The 24,389-nt window shown below is 44.9% G+C and overlaps 1 protein-coding gene across 3 annotated transcripts in view; it reads right to left on the bottom strand.

Moving 5' to 3' along the window:
- The window catches only part of ATM (Serine/Threonine-kinase ATM-like protein), a 131,384-nt gene that overhangs the window by 65,999 nt on the left and 40,996 nt on the right, over positions 1-24,389 (bottom strand). For 2 of the 3 annotated variants that reach the window (XM_078574924.1, XM_078574922.1), the window contains exons 27-40: positions 20,693-20,739; positions 20,554-20,617; positions 14,200-14,274; positions 9,464-9,583; positions 7,376-7,561; positions 2,699-2,820; positions 2,544-2,613; positions 2,336-2,463; positions 1,582-1,720; positions 1,368-1,505; positions 1,182-1,280; positions 1,055-1,101; positions 769-964; positions 443-664 (exon numbers count right to left, since the gene is read on the bottom strand). In XM_078574924.1, the coding sequence (XP_078431050.1) occupies positions 443-664; positions 769-964; positions 1,055-1,101; positions 1,182-1,280; positions 1,368-1,505; positions 1,582-1,720; positions 2,336-2,463; positions 2,544-2,613; positions 2,699-2,820; positions 7,376-7,561; positions 9,464-9,583; positions 14,200-14,274; positions 20,554-20,617; positions 20,693-20,739 (1,653 nt within the window). The remainder of the gene's footprint in view (positions 1-442; positions 665-768; positions 965-1,054; positions 1,102-1,181; positions 1,281-1,367; positions 1,506-1,581; positions 1,721-2,335; positions 2,464-2,543; positions 2,614-2,698; positions 2,821-7,375; positions 7,562-9,463; positions 9,584-14,199; positions 14,275-20,553; positions 20,618-20,692; positions 20,740-24,389) is intronic. The other variant, XM_078574923.1, reaches the window with a different exon arrangement.

Raw genomic sequence — 24,389 nt, 5'->3', positions numbered from 1 at the left:
AAAAAAATTAGGAGAAATTAGATAATGTGCAAGAACTTCAGATTGCATGCCACCCTTCTATTGATTGAAAAATTATAGGTAAAATAGTTTCACAGGATATCACAAGTGTTAATGTAACTCGCGAGTGGGTCAGCAGATAGTTAGATAGGAAAAATCAGACCGAGACACATAGAGAGGAGAAACCAACAATAAAATTTAATATACATACTTTCGACCACGGAGAGGCATTCAGCAAAACAATAAAATTTATTGCACTAGCTCACAAATTATGGCACTTTCTCCAGTGGTGATTAAAAAATGTGAGTCTTTCAGTAAAAAACACAAGCAAAAAATCAAGGCATAGAAATCACATATACTCGTAAAGGTAGACAAAACCTACCACAAAATCAAATTATTGATGTCACTAAAAGAATCAATTAAAATATCAATCCAATACACTCACCTGAAGTGTGCGTGAAGTCACATCCACGACCATCACATCATCGTGAAGAAGGTGTTTTTTCAGGATTACAATAATCTTAACCAACACTTCTTCTGACACTCCCAAATCACTGCCGATTATCTCGTCAAGCTGACCATTGTCCTTTTGATTTGAAAATACAGGACTAGAAGTAGCATGTATAGGCCATTGGAAAACAATACGATGAGGATCCCCAATACCAACCTGCGTGTCCAGCACATCAGAGCAGATTGGCATAAACGTACAAATCGATATCACAGTCTGAGGGACTAACGTTCAAAAGTAAAAGAATACCACAAGAGACTAACTTTGGAAATGAAATCAGCAACCAAGGGCATCATATCCTTGATTCCATTGTTTCCACAAAAATCAAGAAGATCCCAGACACCTGAAACAAAATTTGGATCAGATTTCCAGAGATTGAGCTCCTCAGTTATCCCACATTTGTCCATTTGAGGCTGAACACTTGTCATCGTTTTGAAACTTTCAGACAAACTTTGGAGGCTGAAAATTCAAAAATGACACCCCTATGGTCATTCAGAATGAACAAGATGTACTGAGGGTCATAAATCTAGCAAATGTAAATTTACGTACCTCCATAAAATAAATGATTGAGGAAGGTACTCTATTTTCCTCACAAACTGAAAAAACAGCATCAGATCAAATCTCTAGAAGTAAAGGAGCACGTATAGATCCCTAAATTTGGAACATTATTACTGACTTTCAACAATTGATCACGAGGGCACTTAGCCCTGCAAAGTTCATCGTGAAAGCTTTTGATTTTCTCCAAAGAAGGATGAACTGGAAACGGTTCCAGCTCCTGATATTCATAAAAACACAGCCATCAAACTTACTAGAGTAATGAACAATAAGCCCTACGACATTACTGATACTAAAGTCCCCATACCCTGATATAATGAATGAGGGCCTTGTCAGCCTCAAGAGTTATGTTCTCGAGCAAACAAATGACTTTAGGTGATGGGGACTTGCTAGCCTCACTCATCTCATCCGGGATAGAGCAAGCAACCAATTTCGAAGCCAATAACTGCACTTGGATAGAAATTTTATATGGGAGGCCAAAAGCCAAATAAAGTTATTCACCAAGAACTGAATTACAATACCTGAAGTTGTTCGCCAAGAATGCTGACAATATTTGTAGATGAAAGTTGAAAATTTGACAGCATCATGGAAATGATATCACAGCACTGCTCTAGCAAAGCGGGCTCCATCATCAGATTTCCCACTAAATTGAAGATATATCTGGGAAAAATGATAATGATTATAAGATTCAACAAAAAAAAATGTAATTCCAGAACAAGAGTCCGAGGCTTTTTACTCTGCCTTAGATTTGACACCTGGTGTCCACATCCTCATTTACACAGCCTGTTTCTCGAAATAAATAATCTATAATGTGGCTCAGTGCCTATTAAACTAACTAATAATCTGAACCTTCCTAAGATATTGCACTTAAAAAACCCATTCCATTTCCACAGAAACCACCACTAATTGGAAATAGAAGATACTTCCTTCCTGTCTCTGACAAGAAGGAACCACATACCACACCAGTTAGCCTTTTATTCCTCACCCCAGTAGTTATTTCAACAAACTGTTTCCCCAATTATAGCACCATCTTATAATGGCCTTTCTAACAATGAATCGAAACTATTCGTAGATGATAGGATGAAGCCAGCACATCAAATTGAACAAATCTCGTGCCACTAAAGGGTAGTGTAAGAAATGGAAACTATGATGAACTTTATACGTAAAAAAAAGAGGTAAACTAATGAAATGTATTGCGAAATCAGAATTGTGAAAGTCAAAATTAAGTGAGCCAAGAAAGGATATAAAGCACTTTTTTCAAAAAAGATTTCATACTGAGAAGTGCTTGAAATAGTGGATCTGTGCCCTAAAAGTCTGACAAGAACCCCAATGCCAGCTAATACATGGCACCTATGTCGATAATGAACAGCCCCTGTTATCTGGTAGTGCATCTGCAGCAGAAACTGCAAAATTGTACGGGACTTAAGGCACAGAAGAACGTGGAACAAATAAACTGCATAACTAAAGCCAAAAAAATACTGACCTTAAATACTCTGTCCGGACGGAAGACATTAAGTTTATCAATAATGAAATCGGTATCTCTAGAATTATCCCTGCAATAAATAGCACAAATACAAAAGAATCTGATTTACTCTTATGCATCAGAAAAACAAATGATTTAAGAAAACAAATGCTTACCTCTCTATGAAGCTATCCACTACTACTTGTATGGCTGATGTGATTGTATGAGTATTGAAAAAAGGCATTGGTGGGTAAGATCCAAAATATGTCAGCGACAGAAGACAGCTGACAATAGATACCTGTACAAGAATCTAGTTACAGATGGACTAAATCTGTAGAAATACCAATAACAGCAAAAAAGGCATGTATGGAAAGAGCATATTTCTCCTAATCGGAATAATAGGATGCCAAAAAACTTATAATGTTTACTGTACTAGCGACAACAGATCACATTACTTGGGGATGACATCAGTGAGTCTAAGATTGAAGAAGATTTATTGCTCCCCCCCCCTTCGTCGCGGGAGAACATACCAAAGAGGACCACAGTCCCTCTCCCCCCCCAGCAGACACTCTACCATGGGAGCCCAAACCACACCCCCCTCCCCTTTCCCCCCCCCCCCCCTCCATGGGGGCCAAAACCACAGCCCCCCCCCCTTAAACCATCCACCACCACCAACCCACTAAGCTGTGGGAACTGACTACCCACCCACCACCGACCACTCAGCTGTGAGAACCCCTCAGCCATGAGAGCCCGTCTCACATAGAACCAACCACCACTGCAGCTTCCCCCAGCCCGATCCTGCAGAGATCATCTATCTGTCTGCCCACCGTGACTCGTAAAAGACATCACTAATGTATAGGCCCTTAATTGGTGACCATTAGAGACATAATTGCACAGTGGGAAGAACTCTATCATCCCTCTGTAGAGTTCACCAAATTCGGAGCACTCAATTCTCAGGGAATGGAGGGAGGAGACGAACAGCTGGGACACAACATGAAACCACAGCAGAGTCAACCTCCCTCTTTGCCCCATGGCAAACCCAAGATACTGAGCCCTCACGAAACCCCCCCTCCCCCCCGAGCATCTCATCAGTGGACAGACAGATGAGGGACCTCCCAAGTCACAATCAGTCTGAGCAGAGAAAGAGAAGCCGAGGAAATGAATCACAATGCAAGACACACAAATCAAGAGTCTGTGAGGCAGGCATTGAGTCGACGCTATGTCAAAAGAAAGGAGATCCAGTGATAGACGATATGGAGAGGTTACCTTTTGGCCCGTCATAGTTTGATCCAAGGGGAATAGCAATAAGGACTGACCTCACGACTTGAGAAGGCAAAACCAAACGTTAGGAATTACGGAGCATTCACTGCCTCACCAGAGGTCATTATGACCAAGACTGCAAAGATCCACTAACACAAAGAGTCAAAGAGCAAGGGCAGGCCATAAGGATCCCACTGGAAGGGACTGAGATGGAGGGGAGGGGGATGCACATAAAAATCCACTCCAAGACTGTCTACTTGATGAAGTGGTGTGACGATTGAGAGATGACGAAGAGGTCCAGACCTAACTATGGACGAAATTCCCACACTCCGGAGACACGAGACTTTGGAGACTGGACATAGGAGATCTTTTCTTACAGGGAATGTCCATGGCGGCATACATGTCAGCATGAGGATAGACACAACTAGTTGCTGGGAACGGATTGATAAGATAATGATGAGTGTTACCTAGTAACGGGACATTCTACCAGGAGTCACAGACAATCATCTTGGAACTTCGTGAGATGCCAATGGGATATCAGGTACATGATGAATTTGCGGCTCTAGTCAAGCCCTTTGGTCGACTAAGCTATATCATATCAACAAGGTTGGACTCGAAGTACCCAAATGTAGCAGTGCTGGAACTTGAGGTGGACAGGGGTCTCTCACCACCACCTTGGCTTATGCTATGCCAGCCAGCAGGTACATGTAGTGTGAAAATATCAGAGCCCTACCACCCATCAGCGCCGCTATGTGATTTGTGAGGAATGGAGGCAAGTCGATGCTAGGTAAAGGCAATCATATCGACTTAGATGCAGCATGAGCGTGCCGAATGATTAGCAAAACATGCCAACATACCCCCAACTGCTGGAGGCTCTGCCCATGGTGGAGACAGTCAATGAAGAACCCAACGGGGCAGTGACCACTAACAGAGAGGACATCGGTGAGGCCATGGCATCTAGAGTGTCTCTGATGACACAAAACCCACAAGCAGATGGCACACAGCTGAAGGATACCGCACCAAATGCCCAGCTGAAGACCCAGACGGCCACAGATTTATATGATGAGACAGTCATCCTAGATGGCAAACATCCTGCTGGTCTGACTGAATGTGAGGGAGGAACCAAGCTGAATGTGAGGGAGTCTGGTTATCAAAGTGGATATATTTGGCAAACTCATCTGTTATATAAGAAAACAGTTGGCATGTACTGGATGGGATGGGCGCAAAGGTATGGTTGGTAGCTGAGGAAGAAGGTTGCCTACGTTTTGTGGAATCCGGCAGAGCAGGTCAATTAGTAGAGCAATGGGGAAACCGAGAGGGGCAGACCACTGTTGCTAAGTAAAAAATGGAGTAGAATGAGACAAGTATGAAGGTAGCAGAAAGGGGACATGATGAAGAGACCGGTCCAGGCCATGGAGACTTGAATCAAAAAGACAAGAATCTCATGTACGCGATGAACACAGAGGTGGCCAAGTATACTACAGTACTGAAGTGGATGAGATGGGATTCAAATGCAGGTCATAAGAAGATATGAATTCCAACTCTCAGGTCCACGCAGTAGCAGATGGAGTGAGATACCTGAGGAGCGGAGCCAACAAGGGGCTGATCCAGAACGCCCACGAAATGCATCTCATGCAATGTGCAAGGAATTCGTGATGAACAGAGAAGAGGATAATGGCAACGTGAAAGGGAAGCCAATGTGTTGTGCTTGCAGAAGACCATGTTAGAAAAGCGTGTGGCATGTAATGAGAGAATTGAGGGTGGTATAGGTACTTGCCCGTGAACGCGGTAGGAAGATCCGTAAGACTGATGGTGGCCTGGAATGAGATACATTTTTACTAAAGAAGACTGTTGGACACGATTGTTCATGGCAGTGGTACAACTGAAGGGGAGACGGGATAACTTTCAGTTGGTGGTCATCTCAGCCTACCAGTCGGTGAACAAGGTTCTCAAGGCATCCCTCAAGGGAGAGCTGGCAAATGTAGTCTTAAAAGGGTTACTTATACTGTTCGGAGGCGACTTTAATGTGATGTTTGAGGCAGAAGACAAACCTAATGGTGCAGGAGGAAAGGACCCAAGATCTGAAGAATTCTGGGCACTCATCCCTACGGAGTCTCTAAAGGAAATGGGACAGAGGAATGGCACAAACACATGGAGGAGCTCGGAAGGCCCTCCACCTCAAACACAGTTAAATCGCATTATATGCCCCTTGAAGCTCCTCGAGAATTTCCGGCTGGTGGATGTGCAGTCACTTCCTCAATCTTTCCCACACCACACACTGATAACATGGCATTCACAATAGATATCCTCGCAAATCACATATTTCAAAATGAACAGATCTTGTCTCCTAGAGGTTTTCAAGGATAGGATATCAAGATAATAGACAAAAGGTCTACCGCAGGGGTCGCCTGTCTAACAGCCACCTTGGAGGTCTATGCAACCATCTTGAGGAATTGAGAATACATATACGGGAGAAGCAACATAGAAGACGATGTGATGCTTTAGCCAGAATCAAGGTCTTCAAGGACCTGGAAGATGTCAGAAGTCTATCACATGAGGAAGAAAGGGAACACAATAGACATAGAAAGACATTAGCAGAGGATAAGAAAGTGGAGATAGATTGGCAGGAGGTTGAACAATTGTGGCTAAAGGGGTAGATGCTAACACAATATCCTTACATCTCATGGTAAACAGGAGGAGTTGAACAAAACAGATATTGAAGGTGCACGACCAAGAGTTTGAGGGTGCCCAAGCTGTTGACACAGTGAGGACTGTTCATCCTAAGATTTTTAATGACAACTAGACTAAGTGATAGACTAAGTAAATCGAGAAGCTAAACAATAATGGCAGTGAAGCGGAAGAGGATAAACTATAGTAAGTGCAGCACAATAGGGAGAGCTGGTCCATCCTTTCCCAGAGGCAGAAGACCTTTCTGCCAACTAGGGACTGAACAATGAAGGAGCGCGGGAGCTGGATGGTCTCCTAGGTCTTTTTTACAGCGTATTTCGAGAGAGAATCAAGACAAAGGTAATGCCCACCGAGGAATTTCAACAAGGAAATTTTGGAACTGTCCTTAAGAGGTACTTCTCCCAAAATGTCAAGGAGCCAATAGAGGGGGATGAAAAGGAGGCGAGACCTTGTTTTTCATAGAGAGGGCTGAGAAGGCTAAGAACCTATCCATCCTACTAGACATTTTCGCCGATTTTCCGTGGCCCAATGATTCGGCCGAGTCAATTGATCCATCAGTGACAATAATATTCTTTGATTACAGAAAACCCTCAAACCCTGAACAAACCAAGTATTTCACAGACTTGATTACAAGTAAACAAATATGTACAAAAATCCAATTGAGGTCTTTCCAACTGAAGACAATCAAATAATCTCCTGTATTGGAGACATCCTGGAAATTGCCCATCTAAAACCAGATCAAAAGTTATCAAACCACAGATTAAGTACAGAAAGATAATACCAAAAAACAAATTAAAAACTTTTACACGCAAAAAACCTGATATTTAAATTTTCATGCGAAAAAATATATATCCTCGATTCAACACACATTTAAGGGATACAAATGAAAAAAAAGAGATACAAACCAAGTGTCTTCTGATTAAGTCATCACGCTCACACTCAGAAATTTCAGCAACACGCAAAATTGAAGCAGATAATACAAAATCCACTGTTTCCTTGTGACCGCTTGCGTTGCAACGTAGTGCAATGCAGATAGAAAACACATGAACAAAATGCTTTTGGAAAAGTACAGATAATGGTTGGCCAGAGACCTGAATCAAAAGAAATAGATGAGAGAATAAATATATAATTTAACATGAAACACCTAACAAAGAATAACACGTATTCATCAACATCTCACAAAATATACAAAATAGAATAATGAACCAGAAGAAACGGCCAGGCAGCAGCTCAAAGAAATCATGAATTCAACCATTCTTAAATAAATTTAAAAGAGGATTTTTTTAACTTTTGGAACAGAGATTTCTCCAGATTTCTCATAATTTTACTTCAGAACTTAAGTCTGATTTTTATTTCTGGCTACTTAAGAATTTCTCTCTCCTTTCTTCCTATTTTATTGTGAATTCCCTACAGTGGAATATGTACATTTTGATAAGATTATATTACCATTTGCACAGTCCCTATCAAATAAATTCAATTACTCTCCAAACCATTGAATATTTATGAAAAAATGAAACTTAGCAGCAAACATATGAAGTTGTTCTCAGCTAGATATTACAAGAGTTGTTTAGGCACGTTTCATGAGCAATCACCGTGGCCGAGGCTACCACCATGACCGATTCTGGGCCCTCAGCTAACACCTGTTGTTCCAACTGAGGTTTCATTACGTGGGAATAGTCACAGTGGTAAGGGTCAGGGTACCAGTGATCATGGTCTGAGACATGGTCATGGTGTATCATGTATTCATTTTGGTCGCAAAAATGACATTAAGGATACCTCCATGATCTTCATGGTCATCCTCCGCAGTTAGCGCGACTAAAGGAAATAATGCTGATGTTTCCTTTCATCAGTCTATCACATTTACCAAAGAGAAGGTCTTGTGGATACCTCAGTTACAACTAAAACTACAGACCCTGAGCAGATGTATTAACAAGCTACATCATCCAAAATTCTATTGATCCCTACATCATCCAGCTTATCTCCACTTGTGTTCTTATTCTGAACCACCGCCACATCTCAGGAACCTCTGTTACGTTTATTTCCTAGGCCCCTCCAAAAGCACAAATACTACCCTAAATGATGGAGCCGAACTCCATACATTGGTTTGGAACCATTTTAGTAAATAAAGCCACACAACTTTTGTTGAAACTCAAGTACTGTTGTCCAATAATTTCTAAGGATGATTTCTCTCATATTACATGGATTTAAATTATAAATGATTACGCCAAGCTTTTTTCCATCTTCTTTTCATTTTGTGAAAAGATAAAAACTCAATTTGTCAAGATCCGTCACATCTGGAAATCAGATTATGCCGAAAATCATTAGGTCTCCTGTCACATACCTTCCCAGAAGAGCATCATCCATCAGTCCTAATGTCAGCATACACAGAAAGAATGGAGCCACAAAAATAAAACTTCAAAAGATCTTTACCCGCTCTCCTTGTCCACACTTTAATGGTTTCACACTAAGGTTTTAGAGAGATGTTCTTATTTTAACTTGTCACATACCCTTGTGCTTTCATTGGTTACAAATTCAATTCTCCCTACCCCTAAGGTGTTCCTTGGTGGAAACTCTGTCTAAGGCCCTGCCAGAAAGGCAACGTAATTAGGATTCTGAATTTTACAGAAATAATGTCATTCCACCACAGTGATAAAACTGTTATTCCTTTTCGTACATGTTTTTCGTACATGTTTATATTTCCTAGGTTCTAGAAACAGTACTCCTTTTTGCAGCTCTGATGTTTCTAACCAGCATGACGCTGGCAGCAATATCTTAAATAAATCAAAACACTCGCAAATGTTAAGAAAGTTAACTTTTGTATAAACATTTACATGGATAACCCAGGGTTCCAGATATCAAATGCAAACAGTGTAACAAAATATTCTCATATTAAGCATCATAAATGCAAATTATTGAAGAAAAGGTGGCCAGAACAAAATCTTCACATTACAATCAACAGTTCCATCAATCATGCAAATAATTCATACACTTACCGAAGAAACAAAATTAAGATTAGGCAGATCGTCCCTAATTAATAACACTGTGATGAGCCACGGGCAGCACAACTGTAAAAATTCCTTAGGCTCTGCTCCCACAACAAACAAATCTCGAACCTGAACAATTGAAAAACACAATTTCAGTTCAGTAACCATAGAAACCAAGCACTGAGATAACTTTGACATTCTGAAACCATAACTGATCAATCAAAAACTGGTCTCTTGCTCAAGTTATCTTACCAAAAACCTTTCTACTGTATGCATGTCAACTTATATAGGCCCAAGCCCACATCAGCCTTCCTCTCCTTCTACTTTATGTTAGACATATACACTCTGGGCTCTCTCTTATCATGATTTCTATTTTATGTTACTACTCAAGGCATTAGAGCCTCCTCTAAACCATTGAGTCACATCCTCCACAACCTCCTTTCGTTGATATACCATCTGCAAGCCACAATCACCGTCAGCATGCAACCATGTTTTAAACTGAGTTACTCACCAAGATATCATCGCCAAAGTGCAATCTCTAGCCAATAATTGATTCCACTAAAACTGTCTGCACACCAGAATTCCGCCCATGTGAGCACAAAATGATGAAGACTACTCTCATATGTTTTTCGAGTGTTCTTTCGCGCAGGCAATTTGGAGATGCAGAAGCTAATCAGCATGAATGCAACATCCAACGAGCAATGCTGAAGATCACTCCAGAGTGTTGGACACATTGAGTGGGGAAAGCTCCTCATGGTGCTCTGGGCAATATGGCTGCATCCCAATGAGGTTGTGTTTAAGCAAAGGGCCATGTTGCCGCATTCGGTAATACATGATTTGGAGAATAGTATCTCATACTCGCTTAGCAGGAAGTGAAGGATGCAAGGGGGACTACTGGTCGCTTATCAATGTTTCACAATCATATATATTATTAGTTTCATTTTGATCAACGATTTGTTGATATTCCTTAATTTTCTTCAAAAAAAATTAATTTGACACAGGTCTTTAGTAAATAGACAAACACCATGTGTAAATTGAAGGAGGCCTTCAGAAAATTGTATTCACTGCTGCAGTTCCCAAGAGATAACCATTCAAATGTATGCATGCATTTCAAATCCATCCATCATTATCATACAAAAACTGGACTAGATTGAGTGAAGTAAATTGAAAGGCAACATGGGCAAATTATTTCTTGATTCTTCAAGGAGAGGGGGCTACGGCTTCTCAATTCTTGGAAATCTCTTGACAAACTATTTCTTGTTTTTTCGAGGAGAGGGAGCTACGGCTTCTCGATTTTTGGAGATCTCCTGGCAAATTATTTCTTGATTATTGGAGGACAGGGAGCTACAGTTTCTTCAGCGAAGTAGTGGAGATTCCTATCCTTATCAAATTAAAGATCGTCATCTGGCAGTGGGTTGAACAGTTTTGAGGGAGAAAACAAGGACAAATTAATCGGAGAATTGGAGTTCGCTAGCAATTTCCTCTAGCATCACAGAAGATCTGCCAGCCATATACCTCCCTCGACAAATAGTGTATCAAATTAAAGATCGTCATCTGGCAGTGGGTTGAACAGTTTTGAGGGAGAAATCAAGGACGAATTAATCGGAGAATTGGAGTTCGCGAGAAATTTCCTCTAGCATCACAGAAGATCTGCCAGCCATATACCTCTCTCGACAAATAGTGTATCTTGGAGAAGGGGTCAGGGTTTCTCCATTCTTGGAGATCTCTTGACAACTTTCCTGATTCTTGTGTTTTGGGCACTGTTCTTGCGGCCACCGCCAGTGTTGTGTGGTGAGGGCCCTCTTCCCCACCCTGTGGCCAAAGAATTTGAACAACGCTGGAGAATCTTATCCGGCACCTAACAAGAATCAACAACCATGGCAACGAGGCGACCGGCTGGGTAAAGTCGAGAGAGATCTGATGGTCGAGGCGCTGACAGAAGGATTCGTCCACACTGTCGCCATGTCAATCAAACAGGCGAAGTTGCTGCTGCAGACCCCAAAGTGCAACACCGCCATCATGGGGCTTGGTAGGCTGTCCAGGAAGCTGTGTTCTCAGTGGTTGATAGACTTCTGCAACCACACAGTAAAGGAATAAGGCATGCTCGCCCTCTAGCGCAGCAACGGGATCAGTGTCAGCGGTCTAGATGTTCTGGCCATACAGCACCAGTTCGATGTATCCGCAGGTTAATGCCCTCTGGGCACAATGTCATGCAAACTGAGGCTGAGGAAGAAGGATGAGTGGAGGTTGGACCACGTCGGAAGAGAGCAATACAAAGTAAGTCCATCACAATCAGCAATTGGAGGAGAGTGACGTGCTACAGATGTCTCCAACAAGGATACCACGCACAGGAATGTAGAGGCTCTATAGTATGCCATAAATGCAGAGAGACCAGCCACTACCAAGAGAATTGTCCCATTGGAGTAAGGAGAGATGGAAGCCCCAGGGCTCCCACAGCTGGCGAGACAAAACATGGGGCATCTCGGGGGCAGGTGAACAGTCAAGAGAAGAAGGGTGATATTGAAGTATATAATGATGTTCTTATAGGGTGCCTTATAGGAGAGGTCACATTTGGAACCCCTGAGTTGGGGCAGGTGCAACAAGGCCTATGGGAAAACTTCCAATTCTAGAGAAGGCAGAAATATGTCCTCTGGGAAAGGAAGAATGTTGCTACAGATGCTTGAGAATCAGACACTACGTGGGAGTGTCATGGAATGTTGCAATGACGCAAATGCATAGGGACAGGACACTGACAAACGGATTGTCCTAGAGAAGCCATAGAAGGAGTCCGGACATTGGCCTCCAAAACCTGAGACTGAAGGTATGGCGACCCACCGATAAGTGGTCCACACTTGCTTGCTTACCAAAGTGATGAATAGCCGACAAGGGGCCTACATGGGTTGACTTGTAATGGAGGTTACACACAAAAGGAACCCCGACAGTAAGCGAAGTACTAACAAAGTGAGACTGGAGGTAGAGGGGATCTACGAAGTCACACAGCCACATATTCTTCACTTCTAGGGACATCGGAGGACAAGCTACACTATCGATACCACTGCCACCACCAACAGGAAGGCAGCCAGGTGTGGCTGCCAAAACTCATGAGAATGCCAATATTTAGAAAGGGAGTGCACGTCAGGCCCGAAGGATGTCGAGGTTACCCTGGGGGTTCCAAGACGCCACTACCTCAGAGACGGAGGACATCCCAACAGGAGGGAACTTACTGGTTGGTGGCGACACATAGCTCATGGGAATAGGTTCCCTTGAGCTAGCAGTTGGCCCGTCCGAAGGAATGGTGGTAGCATGGGATGAGGCTATGTTCTCAAACGTGGCAATGTGGACCGGTTAGTTTGCTGCAGCAGCCATGCTGAAGTGCAAATTAAACAATGTTAGACAGTCATAGTCTCAGTGTACGGCCCAGCCAGTGCCAAACGGAGATGCGAGATATGGAGGGAGTTGGCAGGGTGCCCCATGTTGTCGGGTGAAGAGTTTAATTTGACATTAGAAGCAAGAGGCCGACCGAACAACGCTAGAGGGAGATAGGCTGATTCAGAGGATTTTTTGGTTAATTTTAAAGAAATCACTCCAAGAAATGGGGCCCACACAGGGAGAACCACCATGGGTCACAACAGGGTGTCGCGTTTGGATAGGTTTTTTGTGCTCAATGGAGTTGGTGGAGTGGTTCCCTTTAGCAGACGTGAGATCAGTCCCCCGCCCAATATCAAACCATACATCAATTGTACGGGCTGGAAACGATGTGATCAGGAGGGCCACATACCTCAAGATTGATAGGTCATAGCTACTGGAGGCTGCCTTTGAAGAAGAGGTGAAGAAAAAGTGCTCATCACAGCCCCAACTAAGAGACAGGAACACTAGCCACAAAAATTCAAATACTGTGACACCACCTCGTGGAGTTCCACAAGCACATACATGAGAAAGAAGACCAGGAATGAGGCCTTGAACAAAATCAAACACGGTACTTGAAAGAAGAAGCAAGGGAACGAAGCAAGTGGAGGGTGTGGTAGCTGTGGAAGACAAGAAGCTCAAGCTGGACTGGAGACAAAGGTCCAGACAACTGTTGCTACAGGCAACAGACGCAAATACAAGATTTTACCAACTAACAGCAAAGGGAAGACAACAGACAAAAAATATTTGGAACGGTGGTTCGCACAGTAGCAGATCATTTTCTCGCTTCTCTAAGAAAGAAGAACAGTGTGGCAAGGGAGCACCGACATTGGACCCAACACATAAAGATGATCTGATTATCCTTTCTCAAAAGAAGAGGTCAAGGATCAAGAAATAATTTGCCCTCATCCCAAAACTTTCTCAAAGTCGTGTAGAAATCCTTTATCAAAGTTTACAAAAAATTTCAATTCAATACTTCCATTCTCTTCCCCTTCTTGGGAGTTATGTCTGTATCCATGAATATGAAAGAAAACTTATAGCAACTATAATAATCTAGTCAATAGATGTTCTCACCACTTCGCATCAAGAAAACCCAAGCCTTGAGAGCTTCAAGGGCTCAGTCAAGGACCTCTAATTAATAAAAGAACTTCCATTTACTTTTTCAACAAACAAAAAGGAATGGACCAATATTCACAATACAAAGTAACCGAAACCCATAAACTGTATCAATAAGCCAAGAAAAGACAGACTTGGATCAAACACGGAAAAACAAAAAAAATACAAAGTTACTATATTCAAAGTAGAATGTAATGAGTCATTTGTACTATGTCTGCCATTACCTCCAACAGTGAAGCCAAGCTCAAGTTGCACGTAGTCCAAAGGTATATAAGAGGACCAATGAGGACTTCAAAATACTGGAAAAAAGGAATTTATAATTCACACTCTTTGTCAGACCAATATCACATTCAATACAAGAACCAGATGATAATCTAAGGCGTCCAAAATAAAAAAGATATTACAGGAGAAAGAGAGACAATTTAAATAAGGAAAAGAAACAAAAAAAGCTGCATGAATGCTTGGACACGCTTTTTGAAAATAATGGATATATCTCGTAAAAGAAACCTCGCAGACCTTCACACCATGAACAGATCAGGAAAAATCGAACTACGTCAAGAATTAACTCATTTAGTTAACTCATTTAGTTAATTTATTACTTGTCCAGTAATAAATTAACTAAATGAGCAGATACATAAAAGAAAAGGAGCGCCAGAGCATCCAAATTCAAGTTCAAAAAATGAGATAAATGAATCAGTTCAAAACTAAATTATTCAAGGAAACCTCCCAGATTCTTGGAATACTCCTTACAATTAATATGACTCATTTTCTAATAAAGACCCTTTTATTTATGACAACAGAAATTGAAGTATGTACTACATAAAATGGTGGAGTGGCGGAAAATGGCAGAGTGGCAGCGGAGAGAAGCCCTCTGGCGTGGCGACTGACCCATCGTCGGCAGCCGGGAGAGAGATCTGCCGCGAGGAGAGTATCCCGACATCGAGTGAAATTGTTTGGCGCGCCGTACAATGAGATGTTGGGGCAAAGAACTTGATCGAGAGGGCGACATCCGAGGCGGATTCAGCGAGGGGGTGGCCTGAAGCGATGAAAATCGAAAACAGGGCTGAGCTTACACAGGGATGTCCTCAGCAAGGACTTCCGGCGTGAAGAAGAGGGTTTCCCCTGCGGCAGCTCTCAGCATATGGGCCTGAGAAAATCTGACATGCTGTCATGGCGAGAAGTTTTAGTTGGTGCACGTGGAGTGACATATAGAGCAGACGATGAAGAAGGATGGGTGGTGGTGAGATCCCGTGGCACTAAAAAGACAGCCCAAAAGACACAGCACATTGACGCCTCAAGGACCTACCATCGAGGAGAATAAATGATCAGATGTATAGCGCTGGGACCCACGCAAGAGAATGCAGAGAGCCAATCATCTGCCGCAGGTGCAGAGGGGCAGGTCACTGCCAGGCAATTTGGCGTCCAGGGATCGGAGAAAACATTAGATGCCATGCGCAGAGGGTTCAACCGGGCTGAAGCCCGGACCAGCAAGCAGCTCACCTAGTTGCAGAAGGGAAGGGCACTGTCGATATTATTCTCCTAAAATGCTTGGTGGGGAAATGTTAGAGGTTTCTCCTGGGATTGAGGAGGTCCGCAAAGGCATACAGAAAAAATTTCGGAAGTTAGAGGAGGCAGAATTAAAAAGACTAGATACTAACACCCTAGTTCTTCGAGGGGTATCAATGGCAGAATATGTTTCGGTCTGCGGTTGGATGCAGCGTGTTGCTGAAGCCACAAAGTGAGATGGCATCAGGTGCTCCCCACGCATGGGGCAGATGGGAGGACAAAAGTTTAGGGAAGGCATATGGGGTCCCTTTGCTGCATTGCCATGGATCGACGCTGGAGAATATGGTTGCCTCATTTAGGAGACTTAAAAATATCATCTGCACAGGGTTGGAGTATGGGAATCAAGTGTGGTTATATTGAAAGTTGAAATGATAGAAGGGGACTCGATACCTGGATCGGTCTGGTCCCACCAGTATGCGGGCACCTTCAGAGCCAGATTAAGACCTAGGACCCCTCTGCCAGCACCGCGAGCAGCCACGGACATTGGCAATCGACAAGGCGGGATGGAGGGTTCCCCCGCAGGAGTACAGTGGAGGAGACAGGTCACGGTGGGAGCAGTAATACCAGACAAAGATAGCATCGACAAGGCCAGAGGTGAGAGCGCAGCGCCGGATCTAACATCGACCTCGACCACGGGGGACACCACCAGAGAAGACCTAAGACCTTGACGGAGGAGGGTACGAGCCACCCAAAAAAGGCAGTGGGTCACTAATGAAGATCTTCGTCGTTTTATGGGCGTGGTTTACCATCGGGGAAAATTGGGTTTGACAGATGCGGAAGGCAAGAAGACGTGGGTGGTGACTAGGAAAAATGGTCAAATGCGCTTGATAGCAGAAGGAAGGCCAAAGAAAGTGGTAACCCAACAGGATACAAACAGGGTAACACTGAGGGGGCTGAACACCAAGGAGCAGGAGATCAGAGAGTCCTCAAACCACAGAAATGACAACGAGTTAGAGGAAGAGCAACTCACACACCCGACGCCATGGGAGGTGGCTGAATGTGTGAAGGTGACGCCAGAGAGGCAATAAGGAGGGCATCCATCGGTTCAGTTATGAAGTGTGTCTTATGGAAAGTACACGGTCTCTGTGATGAAGGGAGACGGGGAGTGGTGGGAAGGTATTTGCAGCAATGGGGGGCCACAATAGCCTGCTCACAAGAGACAATGATGGAGAGCTGTGATGCAAAGGAATGGAACTTGGTGGGCCGAGGATTCCTCAAGGGCCTTGTGGCAGTCAACATGATTGGTAGATCTGGAGGGTCACTGGTGGCTTGGAACACGATGACTTTGGCTAAAGAGGGGTCCTCGACTGGACAATAGGTGGCTGCTGTAAAGTTGAAAAGGAGCGCCAGTTTTCAATGCATGGAGGCATCAGTCTATGGCCCACTTATCACAGTCCGACGGCACAGGCTGTGGGAGGAACCGGAAGGAGTGACTTCATTCTTTTGCGAACTCCAATGCTGTTTGGAGGAGATTTCAATGTGACTCTGGACGGGAGGGCAAGATCCCAGCTCGGAGGCCTTTTGGTCCTTCGTTTCTGGAGCTGGAATGCACAAAATGGGTCCGACAAGTTTTACTTACACATGGCGCAGCACGAGAGGTCCTTCCACACTCTCGCCTAGACAGATTTCTCTTCTCAGTGGAACTTCTTGACGAATACCCATTGGTCGATGTGCAAGCACTCCCTAGACAGCTATTGGACCATGTAACAACTATCTGGCAGGCTAACATTGGACAGAATCGGCCCACAAACTTCAAACTTGATCAATCGTGGCTGCGTGAGAAGGGGTTCAAGGAAGAGGTGACAACATGGTGGATAGCCTTACCTGGCCTGGGCACAGCCACGGCGCGGCTAGCTGCCAGCTGACAGGTCTGCGACATCACCTTATCAGGGTTAAGAAAAAGATATGCAAAGGAAGAAATTGTAGAAGAGAGGAAGCCCTGGCACGAGTCCAGCAGTTGGATGCAATTGAAGACACCCGATGCTTAGTAGATGCCGAACTTCATGAAAGGAAAGCATGCCGAGGATCCTCTACACGTGTCGCACAATATGGAGACAACAAATCCCCCTTAAGGTGAAAATATTCTGTTGGCTGCTCTTCCGACAAAAAATAGTGACGAAGGATTTTCGGAGGAAATGGCTAATAGAAGCGTCGGCATTGTGTGCTATCTGTACAAAAGGTGATGAGGCTTGCGCTCACCTCTTTTTTGACTGTTCCTTTGCCCAACGGTATGGACCTGTGAAACACTCAACGGGGTAGATATCTGATCAGAGGTGGAGTTTTGGGAGTCGATACAAAATGGAGCACCTAGGGGGCAAGAGGGACAGGTTCGGCCCTTCGCAGTACTATGGGCACTATGGCTGCACAGGAACGAAGTCATCTTCAACGAACAGGAAGCATCAACGAACGCAGTGATACAAGCAGCTGCGGGTTTCACTGTTACATGGTGTAAAATCCCAGGGCCAAGGCCCTGCCCAGCCTTTTAGGCCCTACATGTACTTATCAATTATATTTTTATCTCATTGGGAAGATCACCGACTTTGTGTGATCTCCCCTATCCTTATTTCAAAAAAAAATGAAAGGAAAGCATGCAGAGAGGCGGTGGAAAAACAAGAGAAGAAAATAGAACTTGATTTCAGGCAGCGGTCGTGACAACTTTGGCTGAGGAGGGAGATGCCAACACTTGGTTTTTCCATTTGGTTGCTAATGGAAGGAGGCATTCTAAACATATACTATGACTGCACGTGGGGGACCAAGAATTTGTGGGGACACAAGCTGTTGGAGGAACACTCGCAGATCATTCAAAGAGATAACCAAGCGAGGGGCTCGGAACCAATGGAGATGGAGCGGAAGAAGTGCATCCAAGGTGACACAAGAACAACAAAAACAGTTAGTGAAGCCATTTCTCGTGGAAGAGGTGCGGGCCGCGATCCAAGGTTTGGATGGGGAAGGAGCACCAGGCCTCGATGATTTCCTTGTCTTTGTCTTCAACAAATTCTGGGATATTGTGGGATCCGGGGTGATGGATACCTTGAATGAGTCCCGACAAGGCAAGTCTGGCTTGGAACGACTCAACAGGTCACACCTAATTTTGTTGCCCAAATGACCGGTTGCACAGAGCGTGGGGATTTTAGACCCATTGCTTTATCGAACTCAATATACCTCCTCATCGCCAAAGTGCGGGCTAACCGGTTGAGGGTGGTAATGGGGGGACTAATTGGACCATTTCAATCCGCTCCGGGTAGTCCGCTAGTGGTAGGAGACATTGTATCAGCATGGAACAGAAATGGGACAAAGGGCTTTATTTGGAATCAACTTTGCCAAAGCTTATGATTCGCTCGATTGGAGATTTCTATGGTCTGTTTTGCAAAAGCGGAGCTTCCCTCTGGGTACGACGTTGTGTTACGTCCCACACATTCTAGGTTCTGGTCAACGTTCAGGCAGAAGGGGAATGGATCCATCCATAGAAGAACGTCAGGCAGGGTTCCCCGTTAGCCTGGTAACTATTTGTCCTGGCAGTGGACACCTTGGCCACCTGCACCTTTAAGGCGTGCGAACGCGGTCTATTAAGGGGCTTCTAGACTACGAGCTACCCAGGGGGCATTCCACTGGTCCAGTATGCGGATGACACAACATTCTTCATATAAAGATCCGTGACGGAAGCTCACACCCTCTCTACATTGTTAGATATATTCACTTGCTTCTCGGGGTTACGTCTCAACCGAGCCAAGTCAGCATTTGTGGGCTTTGGACTCTCTTTGGTGGAAGAAGCCCAATGCGCCAACGCGCTACACACACCTCGGGGTTCTCTACCAATGAGCTATCTTGGCCTTCCATGAAGGGAGACGTATTTTAACCACAGAATGACAGCCAGTGATTGAGAAGGTGGAGAGGCGGTTGGAGGGATGGCAGACCAAAGTGCTATCATAAGGGGGTCGCTTGGTACTAATGAGATCAGTGCTCTGAGCGATCCCAATATTCTAACTATCGGTATCTAAAATACCATCAATCGTGGTAAAGCGCCTGGAGGGGCTGATGAGGAGGTTTCTTTGGGGAGGCAATGAAAAGGATGGGCATAAGGGGTTACCCATGGTAGCAAGGGAAGAGGTCTACAGGCCCGTGAAGCACGGAGGGCTGGAGATGCTCCACATGGACTCGATGAATCTGGCACTGCTGACCAAATGGGTGGAAAGGATTGTGGCATCAGCGGCGGCTCTAGTCTTCAATGTCCTTAGGGACAGATATGGCTCAGAGACTGATTGGGGGAGAACGTGGGCTAAGGTTCAGGGGAGTCCTCCTTTTGGCGCAGTCTGCGCCAAAGCATACCTCACATCCGTGAGTAACTTGACCCAAGATTGGGGGACAGGGCCCAGGGCGATGAAGACGGCTCCCACATATTATTCACGTGTCAGTTTGCCCATAGAGTATGGGCATTGCAGCAGATACCAGGGATGGATATCTCCTCCGACGAGGCATTTCGGACCTCAGTCACGGGTGGTAGGTACTGGAGCGGGCTGGAATGGGGGAGGCTACTGGCGGTGTATGGGTATTATGGCTGCAATGAAATGAGGTGATGTTCAAGGGGAGGCGGGCATCAGTGGAGAACGTCACTCACACCATTGAGGCACTAGTGTCTTTTTGGTTAGGAGAGAGATGAATGGACCATTTTGGTCATGTCTGTAGCTTGATTGTACATTATTTTCATCTTTAACGGTAGCAGTTTGGCTACCATTTAAGGGTGGTCTTCCTTATTTTCTTCAAAAAAATGTACTACACAAAAATACCAACGGAAATTGAAGGAAGAAAGCAACAAAAAGTCACAGAAACTTCAGTTTCCTTTCTGACCCTAAAAAGGATATATCTAGACTGTAATTGAACATTTTCAGAACAAAGTTTCTTATGATAAGGTGGAAAAATCAAGCAAACTTTCCTTATGAGGGTAGCCAAAGTCGATTCAAACTCAACATTAGAAATAATGCCAAAATTTGTGAAAGAAAATGCCAAGAAACCACCTTACTCCTAGAGCTATATCCCAAATGTGCAGAAAGATTATCTACTAAAGCGTGGACCAGATCCCTGTAAAGATAGAGTGACTCAAAAATATCTCAAAGTGAGAAAAAGGCCTAAACTACAAAGCACAACCTTACTCACCGTTGACAGGGATAAATTGCCGCGATTGTGCAAGTCATGAACACAGCCTGAATTTTTTGGTTGAGATTTGTAATGTAACAGAAGAATAAAAATAAAAGACAAATAATACAATGAAAAGAATGTCAAGTACTTTACAAACATCACAAACAGACAAAAAAGTGTTCTAGTCATCGAAAAAACATATTTCTCACTACTAGCAAAGGGTCCTATAGATAATGTGGGAGGTCATAATCCGTCGGCAGTCGCCCCCCCCCACACCCGCCGGCGGTCCCCCTGCCGCGCGAGCCCGAGGGGCAAGGACCCCGTTCAACGAAATGGGGCCATAGAGGGACAAGGACAACCGGGGAGGAGGTTAAGGGCAACCCAAAGAACGGCCACAGAGGGGCAAAGACAGCCGGGGAGGAGGTTAAGGGCAGCCCAAAGAACGGTCACAGAGGGACAAAGACAGCCGGTGAGGAGGTTAATGGCAGCCCAAAGAACACGACGGGGAGCAAGAAAGATCTCCGCCGGTTTAAAGGCATTGTATATCGTTGGGGGAAATTAGCTTTGACAGATGAGCAGGGTAAGACGACATGGCTAGTGTCAGGGAAAAAGGGTCAAATGCAGCTGAGAACGGAAGGACCAACAAGAAAGGGCAGTTCCGCGTCCGTTGGTGGGTGAGAGGACAAAGACTGCAGCTCTTCCGAGCCAAGGAGTGGAAGCCATGATAGGGAGGAACTCCGACATGCAGTTGACCGGATGTGATCTGGCCGAGAGAGTGGAGCTCCTACTAGAGCAGATATTTGGGGGGCCAATCATCAATCCAATTATGAGATGCATCTCCAAATGTACACGGTCTCCGTGATGAGGGGAGAGAAGTGGTGGGAGAGTATTTGCGAGAACGGGGGCCGATGTCGTATGCTTACAAAAGACAATGCTGGATAGGTGTGATACCAAAGAGTGGAACTTGGTGGGGCGAGGGTTCCTGGAGGGTTACGTGGAAGTCAATGCAGTTGGCAGATCAGGGGGCTTATTGGTGGCATGGAACACGGTGACTTATGCTAAAGAGGGTCTTGGACAGTGCAGTATGTGGCTGCAGTTATAATCAAGAGGAGCGACAACTGTCACTATGTGGTGGCATTGGTCTACAGCCTAGTTATTGCAGCACGCAGGCACATCCAATGGGAGGAGCTAGAGGGCGTGGTCACCCTCTTCCAAGGGAACCCCATGCTTTTTGGAGGAGATTTCAACGTGACATTGGAGTCGGCCGATAGGCCAGACGGGACGTGTGGACAAGATGGTTCCAAGAAGTTTTGATCCTTTATATCAAGAGCGGGCATGCAAGAAATGGGCCCGACGAATCGTATCTACACATGGAGAAGTACGAGGGGATCTAATACTCTCTCCCGGCTGGACAGGTTTCTATGCTCGGTAGAATTACTGGAGGAATACCTGTTGTCAGATGTGCATGCACTCCCTAAACCTCTGTCGGATCACGTCCTAATTATATGGCAGAATAATGTCGGTCAAAACAGACCCACATACTTCAAGATGGATAGATCGTGGTTGTGAGAGAAAGGGTTCAGATAAGAAGTGATGTCATGGTTGTCCTCTCAACCCAGCCAGGGCATAGCCACGGTGCAATTGGCCACCAAACTGGTAGGCTTGCACTTTCATCTAATAAAATTCAAGAAAAAGATCCGAGAAGAGCTACACCGCCATAGAGATGAGGCCCTGACACGAGTTCAGCAAATGATGCCCTAGAAGATATACAGGCTCTAACTGATATTGAGCGGACACAGAGAAAAAACTGCAGAGGGATAGTGGAAGAAGAAGACAAGAAGCTAGAGCTTGATTGGAGACAGCGATCTCGCCAACTATGGCTTAAGGATGGGGACGCCAATACTCAATTTTTTCATTTCGCGGCAAATGGAAGACGACGCTCAAATCAAATAATCCAGTTGAAAGCGGGGGCGCGGGAAGTTGTTGGGATACAGGTGATTGGAGAAACGCTGGCAAACCATTTCAGAGAAGTGACTAAAAGAGGGCTCGAAACCAGTGGAAATGGAGCGGTAGAAGTGCATCTAAGTTAACACAAGTCCCACAGGATGAGCTGGTGAAGCCATTCCTCATGGAAGAAGTGCGGAAGGCAATCAAAGGCTTCAATGACAAGTGCACTAGGCCCCGATGGATTCCCAGTATTCTTCTTCAGCGAATTCTGGGAGGTGGTCGGATCAAAGGTGATGAGTACACTGGAAGAGTTCCGGCGTGGTAACTATAGCTTGGAATGACTAAACCGATCATACTTATTTCTACTGCCCAAGCGCTCTTGTGCCATCAACGTAGGGACTTCAGACCCATTGCACTTTCAAATTCCATATATCTTATCATCGCCAAGGTGCTGGCGAACCCGAAAAGGGTGTCGATCAGAGACCTAATCGGACCATTTCAATCAGCTTTCATCCCGGGTAGGCAATTGGTGAACAGTGCAGTGGTGGCAGGGGAGATCGTATCCGCATAGAAGGCAAACAAGAGTAAGGCTTTCATATGGAAGGTGGGCTTTGATAAAGCATATGACTCGCTCGACTGGAGATTCCTATGGTCTGTTATGCGCAAACACGGATTTCCCGATGAGTGGGTGACCTGGGTCAAACGGTGTGTTACGTCTCATTCATTTTTCGATACCGGTCAATGGTCGAGCTGGGCGGCGGATGGATTTGCCCACAAAGGGGAGTCCGACAAGGCTGCCCGTTAGCACCACTGTTGTTTCTACTGACAGTGGACACCCTGGCCACCTGCACACTAAGAGCCTGCGAACAACGCCTATTCAAGGGTTTAAGAAGAAGAGCTACACTGAGAGCATCCCTCTTCTGCAGTATAAGGATGACACCACGTTTTTCATTGAAGGCTCGATGACAGTAGCTCGTATTCTATCAGCATTACTTGACCTAGTTGCGGACTTCTCAGGCCTGCAACTCAATCGAACTAAGTCCGCTTTCGTGAGCTTCGGAATTACCTAAGAGAAAGAGACAATGTGCTAGAGCTTTAGGCACACCTCAAGGATTGCTCCCGATGTTACTTGGGTCTCCCGCTGACAGGGCGGCATATTCTAGCAGCTAAATGGCAATCGGTGGTTGAGAAAGTAGAAAGGCAGCCAGAGGAATGGCAGAAGAGAGTGCTTTCCAAAGGGGGAAGGCTGGTGCTTCTACGGTCAGTGCTTTCTGCGGTCCCGATATTCTACTTATGGTATTTAAAACACCAGCTGGAATGGTAAATCGACTGGAGGGGCCGATGAGACGGTTCTTCTGGGGAGGCAATGAAGAGGAAGAACAAAAGAAGGTGCCGCTTGTAGCGTCGGAGATTCTATGCAGACCAGTAAAGCAAGGAGGGTTGGGGATCCTTTATCTGGAATCAATAAATATGGCACTCTTGACCAAGTGGGTGGAAAGGATTGCAACTTCAGGGGAGGGGCTGGTATTCAACGTCCTGAGAAACAGGTATGGCTCCGAGATAGATTGGGAGAGACGCTGGGCTAGAGTAAGTGGAGAGTCCCCCTTCTGGAGTGGTCTGCGTCAAGCCATACCTCACATTCGTGAGTTTTTTGAGCCCAGATTGGGAGATGGGGCAACATTTTGTTTTTGGCCAGACAACTGGTCCAATCACGGCTCCATGAATTTGAGGTTCCCAAGCCTATTTGCTCTTGCGAGGTATCCAGAGG

This window comes from Wolffia australiana, chromosome 5, assembly GCF_029677425.1.
Source record: "Wolffia australiana isolate 7733 chromosome 5, ASM2967742v1".
Classification (NCBI taxonomy): domain Eukaryota; kingdom Viridiplantae; phylum Streptophyta; class Magnoliopsida; order Alismatales; family Araceae; genus Wolffia; species Wolffia australiana.
This window is presented reverse-complemented; position numbering and strand designations above follow the sequence as displayed.